Source organism: Muscardinus avellanarius (assembly GCF_963383645.1).
Source record: "Muscardinus avellanarius genome assembly, chromosome: 5".
Classification (NCBI taxonomy): Eukaryota; Metazoa; Chordata; class Mammalia; order Rodentia; family Gliridae; genus Muscardinus; species Muscardinus avellanarius.
In genome coordinates this window covers 132,380,905-132,389,043 of record NC_137790.1, presented here as the reverse complement: position 1 = coordinate 132,389,043, position 8,139 = coordinate 132,380,905, and the positions used below count along the sequence as shown (strand labels likewise).

Sequence of the window (8,139 nt, the reverse complement as noted above, 5' to 3'; positions counted from 1 at the left end):
TCTTACTGAGTTGCAAGGTCCATACTAAGTAGCCGAGGCTGTCCACAAACGATGATCCTCCTGTCTCAGCAACCTGAATACTGGGATTACCAGCATGTGCCACCACACCTGGCTCTTTAAAGCTCTTTATAAAAAATAAAATAAAATAAAAATAAAAATAAATAAATAAAAATAATTTTTTTTTTGTATTTCTAATTTCTTAAACGAAAGAAATGTCTAGAACCATGAAGCTGGGCTTGGCACTTTCCGGGAAAATCTTAGAAGAGATATTAGACATGGGTTACTTCTAAGAGTAAGCATGGTGGTTGAGACTGGGTTTGGTTTCTGGTCTGTCTTTGACCCTGAATGTCAACCGGAAGACCGCTGGGCCCCATGGGTGACGTGACGTGCATCCGAGGAGGACCTTCCTACTCAGACTTGGTGAGCATCATTCACCTTTGACCCTCAGCAATCCGGCCCCTGGCAGCCATGTCGAGGGTGGGGCAGCGTCTGGAACAGGCTTAAATACACAGGAGGGGCTGGGCCTTCCACAGCTCGCTGGCAGCCATCCCTGTGCGCACCAGGCGAGCAGGAGGGAAGCCAGATATTCCAACCCTCGACGCCATTCCCTGCGACTGACTCCGCGCCCCTAAAGCCAGCTCCAGGACCCGCCATCCGCCACCACCTGACCTGTCCTAGGACATCTGTCACCCCATTCAGGACCTCGCCCACCGCGCCCAAAGATACTGCTCAGCCCGGAAACGCCGCCCGCCGCCGTCGACATGATGGGCATCAGGCCCCGCAGCCCCAGCGCCAGCCCCGCGCCCTGGTGGGCGCCGCAGCCCGCAGCACCCGGCCCCGCCAAGCGCCCTCGCCTGGAGGAGCCCGTGGACCCCGAGCCCCTCCAGGAGCCCGGCCTGGGGGAGCCCGCGGGGGCCCCCGCCCGCCCCACCGCGCTCACCTCCGTGGTGGTCCTGGCCGCCGGCTGCGCCCTGCAGCTGCCCCTGGACCACGTCGACCTGCTGCTGGAGCCCGCGCCCACCTCGGTCCTGCAGGTGTCTGTCCAGGACCACACCCTCGTCCTCATCCCCGAGGGCCTCATAGGCTCCAGCGGCCTGGGCCACGGAGACTCCCCTGACCTCCTGGAATTCCCAGCTTTTCTGGAAGCCCCCGAGGAGGAGGTATTCCTCGACCCTTCTGTCCAAGAGATCGGGGGCGAAGAAGAGGCCTACGCGGAGGACGACCTCGAGTTCCTGATGCCCTGGGTGGACACCCCAGCCGCTGGACTCTTCCTCGCCATGCCGGGACCCCTTTTTCTGGTCCCCTCCCCCAGTCCAGAGAGAAGCTCTTCTAACTCCACCTGGGACCTGGATTTCAGCCTTCACAGGCCCATCCCCAGCTCGCCCCTCCAGCCTCTTCCTCCCTCTCCCAGTGCAAGTCCCCAGGTGCGGCCTGCGCGCCTTCCTGGGCCTCATAGAAAGGCCCGGAGGCGCCTGCTGTTCCAGTGAACTGCCTCCCCAGTGCCAGCCATCGTGAAGGGCCTGGAGATCCGCTGAGGCCGCGCTGAGAAGTACTCCTGCCAAGATGGAACCTCACTCCTGGGCGGTGGGCAGCTGCAGTTACTTGCATTTCCGTTTGGTTTGAAACGTTTGCTTTCTCCTTTGTTTGAGTTAGTACACTTTCTGGATCAGCACTATTTTAAAAAAGAAGAAGAAATGAAAGGAAAGGAAAAGAAAAGAAGAGCAGGCCCCAGGAAGCCCCTGGGTGAGTGGCCCGTGACTAGGGCAGCCATCAGGATTCAGATCCTTCCAGCTGTTGCTCAGCTGTTTGCTTCAGCCCTAGGGCCTTCAGCCAACTCTGCCTCCCCGTTTCCCCCCAACTATGCTAAATACTCACCTAAGTTTTCTTTCAAGTTTTCCTGGTTTGGTGTTGACCCCCCCCCCCCATCTCTCTGTGTCTCAACCCCTGGTGTTTTTCCATCTTTTCTCATTCTGAATTCCCATTGTTGGTTCCTCCATCACCAATGAGATGTTCTTTGCCGCTGGTTTCTTTCCCTGTTTCTTCCTGCCCTCCTTAACACACCTCTCCCTGGACCTGCTCATTTCAGGTCAGTGTATGTTGAATTAATAAATGTCTACATGATTTGCTAATGCCGAGCACTGGATCTTTTTGGTGGTGTTTCTTTTCTTTCTTTCTTTTTCTTTTCTTTTTTTTTTTTTTTTTTGGTATTACTGGGGTTCCTGGAACCCCTTCTACCTCTGGGCTACACTCCCAGACCTATTTTTTTTTATATTTTTATTTGGAAACAGGGTCTCCTAAGCCAGCACGGCTGGCTTTGAACCTGCGCGATCCTCCTGTCTCCGCCTCCCAAGCATGGGGATTACAAGTGTGCGCCACCATGCCTGGCTTTTTTGGTGGTGTTTCTAAAAAATTGGTGAAAGGAATATTCCATGGGGGCAAGGGTGGGAGGAAGGCAGGGAGGGAGGGAGAAGCTGTGACCTCTCTTTACTGCAGAGCAGCTCAGACACTGCTGTGCAGCCACAGTCTCACAATCAAGTGGGTTTTTCTGACTCTCAGGCCAGTTTAGGGTCACCGAGGTGTCCCCTAAGGGTTAAAGGCACAAGAGTTCAGTGGAACACACTCAGCTTCACAGCATAGATATTTGGTTCAATTTTTTTTTCTGGATTGGTGTTGGAACATTCTACCTCCAAGCTACACCCAGCAGCGCTCTCTTTTATTCTTTATTTTAAAACAGGGTCTCACTGAGTTGCAGAGGGCCTCAGAAGTTGCTGAAGCTGGCCAGGAATCTGGGATCCTCCTGTCTCAGCCTCCCAAGTACTGGGATTACAAGCGTGTGTCAACACGGGCCAACATTCCCGGCTTTCAATTCTATATTTTGAGAATATTTTCATGATTAATGATCATGAGCCCACTGCCTAGAATTGGCAGGTTTTTGTTTTGTTGGAGTATGTATGTATTGCTGGTTATTGAACCCAGGGGCATTCTGCCTCTGAACTACATTCCCAGCCCTATGTTATTTATTTATTTATTATTAATTAATTAATTTATTTATTTATTTTTGGAACCCAGAGGCATTCTACCTAGAAGCTATATTCCCAGCCCTATTTTTTTCCCCCCAGTATTGGGAATGGATCCCAGGGGCATTCTGCCTCTGAGCTATACTCCCAGCTCTGTTTTTTATTCTTTATTTTGAAACATGGTCTCACTAAGTTGCAGAGGGCCTCACTAAGTAGCTGAAGCTGGTGTTGAACCTGTGATCCTCATGTTTGGCCTCTTCCCAATTAGGAATATAAGCGTTGCCACCAGGCCTGGCTTCTGTTGCTGCTGCAGTACTGGGGATGAAACCCAGGGACATTCTACCTCTGAGCTTCACCTCCAGCCCTATTTTTTATTCTTTAGTTTTGAAACAGAGTCTCACTTAGTTGCAAAGGGCCTCAGTCACTAAGTAGCTGAGGCTGGCTGCGAATGGTGATCCTCCTGTCTCAGCCTCCCAAATGCTGGGATTACAAGCGTGCACCACCACACAGGTTTGCCTAGATTCCTAAACAGGAAGTAAAGCAAAAATCTCTTTTCTTGCTTTTCTTTTCAAGTAATGAAAGTGTGTGTGCATGCGTGCGTGTGTGTGACTGAAGACTGATCATGGGCATTCTACCTTTGAGCTATTCCCACACCCCTTTTACTTTCCATGGAGTCTTCCTAGTTTGCTGGGAGACTCACTGCATTGTTGAGGCTGTCCTCAAACCTACATTCTTTCTTCTCAGCCTCCCCATCAGTGGGATAGCAGGCTTGCGCCATCAAGCCCACTAAAGCTAAAGATTTTAGCTAGAGAAGTCAGAAGTCCTGACTCCTGGGAGTGAGGAATGCCTGTCTTTGCGCCCCTCCTCTCTTTACAACCTGCTCTTGGGAGAACAGCCTTATTCTCTCTAACTCTTGCCTCCTTACATTGTTTCTATTCTCTTTGCACACTGGTTTCTATGGAAACTCTATGTTCAGGCCTCCAAACTTGGCCTTTGATATTTCAAAGTTGCTTAAGAAATTAAGATGTGACTCTTCTGCCTGGAGAAAACTTGACTCTCAAGATCTTGCCTAGTAATGGACCGAAAAGACTCAGTGCTGAGACTCCAGGTTGAAAACAACTGTTTTAAGTCAGGTTGTATCTGTCTTCCCCCACTGAAAAGGTTAAAACCTTTAGATTTATGTGTAATAAATTGAGCAGTTTGACTTACAATGTGTGAAACTACCTCAGTTAATTTAATTTAATTTATTTATTTATTGAGGTACTGGGGATGGAACCCAGGGGCATTTTACCTCCAAGATATACCCCCAGCCCTATTTTTTTATTCTTTATTTTGAAACAGGGTCTTACTGAGTTGTAAAGGGCCTCACTGAGTAGCTGAGGCTGTCCGTGAACCACAATCCTCCTGTCTCAGCCTCCAAAATGCTGGGATTACAAGCTTGAATCACCATGCCCGGTTCTCTATTTATTTTAAAAGTTATCCCCTGCACATCTGAAAAATTGTAGTATTTTACCAGTAATTAAGAAAGTCCAAAATCTAAAAGTGAGCTATCATTAGAAAACAACTTAAAGTCTGCTGATGTGGTCTAATGAAAGACCACTGGAGGCTGTTTTATTTTTCTATTTTTATTTTTTTGTGTGGTACTGGGGATTGAGCCTAGGGGCATTCAGCCTCTGAGCTACACCCCAACACTATTTTATTTTTATTTCAAAACAGAGTCTTGCTAGGTTGATGAGAATCGCACTACTTTGCTGAGGCTATTCTTGAATCCGTGATCCTCCTGTCTCAGCCTCCCAAGTACTGGGATTACAGATGTGTACCACCATGCCAGGCTTGAAGCTGTTTTACATGTTGCAACCTCTCTAGAGAACAATTTAGCAGACTGTAGTGAGATTGTAATACGTGTATACTGCCATCAATACAACCAAGTATTTTTCCTAGAGAAAACTAGGAAACTGTTTCCTAGAGAAATTTTACCTACGCACACACGATGACAAGTTCAAGGATATATATTAATAGAAGTAGAAAAACTATACACATAAGTACCCACTAATACATTAACAAATAAATAGAATATGGTATGCTCATATAGAAATTCAAATCTTTGGGAAAAAAGAACTCTATGCATTTTTTTTATACTGGGGATGGAACCCAGGGGTATTCCTCCTCTGAGCTACACCCCCAGCCCTATTTTTTATTCTTTATTTTGAAACAGGGTCTCACTGAGTTGCAAAGGGCCTCACTAAGCAGCTGAGAATGGCCATGAACCTGCGATCCTCCTGTATCAGCCTCCCAAATGCTGGGGTTACAAGAGTGGGCCACCACCATGCCAGGCTCTGAACTCTATGTATTTTTAAGTCATGATTTCAGAAACAAAGTTGTAAAAGAAAACAAGAATGTGATTCCAGTTATATAAATTTGTTTATAAAATGACATGTATTGCGTGTCAGCATCTATACATATGTGTCTGTCGCATGTATATTTTGGCTGGAACGAGTCTCAATAACTTCATGACAGGAGCTTTCTGAAAATGGGAGAAAATGGGGACCAAAGCATATGGCATCATCTGCAATCATTTATTTTCTAACAGTAGAAAGGATAGTAAAGAAATTGGAGTCAGGAAAAAAGCTGTTACCTGGATGTGGTGGCACTAGCTTGGAATTCCAGCATTTGCAGGAGGGCTGGGGGTGTGGCTCAGAGGTAGAACGCCCCTGGGTGCAACCCAGTACCCCAGGGGGAAAAAAATTGGACCAAATATCTATGCTGTGAAGCTGAGTGTGTTCTACTGAATTGTTGTGCCTTTAACCCTTAGCGGAGACCTCGGTGACCCTAAACTGACCTGAGAGTCAGGAATGCCCACTTGATTGTGACAATGGCTACATAGCAGTGTCTGCGCTGCTCTGCAGTGAGGAGATGGCGGATGGCGGGCTCTGGAGCTGGCTCTTAGGGCACGGCGTCAGTTGCAGGGCTTGGCGTCGAGGGTTGGAATATCTGGCTTCCCTCCTGCTCGCCTGGTGCACACAGGGATGGCTGCCAGCGGGCTGTGGAAGGCCCAGCCCCTCCTGCGTATTTAAGCCTGTTCCAGATGCCGTCTCGCCCATGACGTGGCTGCCAGGGGCTGGATTGCGAGGGGCAAAGGCGGAAGATGCCTAGCAACTCCGAGTAGGAAGGTCCTCCTCGGATGCCCGTCACGTCATGGGGCCCAGCGCCCTGCCTGGTTGTCATTCCAGGTCAAAGACAGACCAGAAACCAAGCAGTCTCTGAACATCCTCACTGCATGATGTACTTTAACAAACATATTAGTTTATTCACTAAGCCAGCATAAGAAGGAGGGAGAGGGAGGGAAGGGGACGGGAATTGGGTGATGTGTGCATGTATGTCTCCACCATCTTGTAGCCCATTAAATGTATGTCTACAATGCAGCAATAAAAAAAAAAATAAAAAAAACGTTCTTTCTTACTTTTAGAAATAACCCACGGCTAATATCTCTTCTAAGACTTTCCCGGAAGTCTTTGAAAAAAAGCAGGGCGTTTGTCATTCCATGTCGGGCACAGCTACCTGTTCATATACATTTCTTTTATGAAAGAATTTAGATATAAGAGTTCGTGCACAGGCTCAGCTACTTAGTGAGCCCCTTTGAACTCAGTGAGACCCAGTTTCAAAATAAAGGATAAACAATGGGGCTGGGTTTGGTTAAGCACACTTGTAATCCCAGCTTTAGGGAGGCTGAGTCAGGAAAATCGCAGTTCGCCGACAGCCTCAGCTACTTAGTGAGGCCCTTGCCATTCAGTGAGATGCTGTTTCAAAAATAAAGAATAAAAAGTAGGGCTGGGGGTGTAGCTGGAAGTGGAATGCCCCTGGGTTCCATGCCCATTAGCCCCTCCCCCCACCAAACAAAAACCAATGTGGTGATGCAGTTTGTAATCCTAGCACTTGAGAAGTTGAGACAGGAGGATCGCAGGTTCAGAGCCAGCTTCAGCTACTTAATGAGGACCCACAATTTATTGATCCCTGTTGCAAAATAAATAAAAAATAGGAAGCCGGGCATGGTGGTCCACACTGAAATCTCAGTACTTGGGAGGCTGAGACAGGAGGATCACAGGTTCATAGCCAGCCTCAGCCACTTAGGCCCTCTGCAACTTAGTGAGACACTGTTTCAAAATAAAGAATAAAAAATAGGGTTGGGTGTGTAGCTCAGAAATAGAATGCCCATGGGTTCCATTACCACTACTGAAAAAATAAAATAGAGCTGGGGTATAGCTCCAAGGTAGATATTCTCTAGTTTCCCTCTCCATTTCTGCCAAAATGATTGAATAAATAAATAAATAAATAAATAAATAAATAAATAAATAACATAGGGCTGATAATGTAATTCACAGGTAGAATGCCCCTCGGTTCAATCTCCAGCAACACACACACACACACACATACACACACACACACACACACCCTCCAACAAAACAAAAGCTGCCAATTCTAGGCAGTGGCTCATGATCATTAATTATTTTCAAAAATAGAAGTGAAAGCGGACTGTTGGCAAAAACTTGTAATCCCAGTACTTGGGAGGCTGAGACAGCAGGATTCTGTTCGTGGCCAGCTTCAGCAACTTGTGAGGCCCACCACAACTTAGTGAGACCCTGCTTAAAAATAAAGAATAAAAAAGAGGGTTTGGGATGTAGCTTGGAGGTAGAAAGCCACGGTGTCTAACCCCAATCCATAAAAAAAAAAAAAAAAAAAAAAAAAATTGGACCAAATATCCATGCTGTGAAGCTGAGTGTGTTCTACTGAATTGGAGGACCTCGGTGACCCTAAACTGGCCTGAGAGTCAGAAAAACCCACTTGATTGTGAGACTGTGGCTGCACAGCAGTGTCTGAGCTGCTCTGCAGTAAAGAGAGGTCACAGCTTCTCCCTCCCTCCCTGCCTTCCTCCCTCCCTTGCCCCCATGGAATATTCCTTTCACCGATTTTTTAGAAACACCACCAAAAAAGCCAGGCATGGTGGCGCACACTTGTAATCCCCATGCTTGGGAGGCGGAGACAGGAGGATCGCGCAGGTTCAAAGCCAGCCGTGCTGGCTTAGGAGACCCTGTTTCCAAATAAAAATATAAAAAAAAAATAGGTC

The 8,139-nt window shown here is 47.5% G+C and overlaps 1 protein-coding gene across 1 annotated transcript; it reads left to right on the top strand.

Moving 5' to 3' along the window:
• Positions 1-764: 764 nt before the first annotated feature.
• LOC308263623 (proline-rich protein 23B-like) lies at positions 765-1,487 on the top strand (the record flags this gene model as incomplete). The annotated part of the gene is made up of 1 exon (XM_080696608.1): positions 765-1,487. The coding sequence occupies one exon, from the start codon at positions 765-767 to the stop codon at positions 1,485-1,487; it is 723 nt and encodes a 240-aa protein (XP_080552734.1).
• Between the last annotated feature and the right edge of the window lie 6,652 nt (positions 1,488-8,139).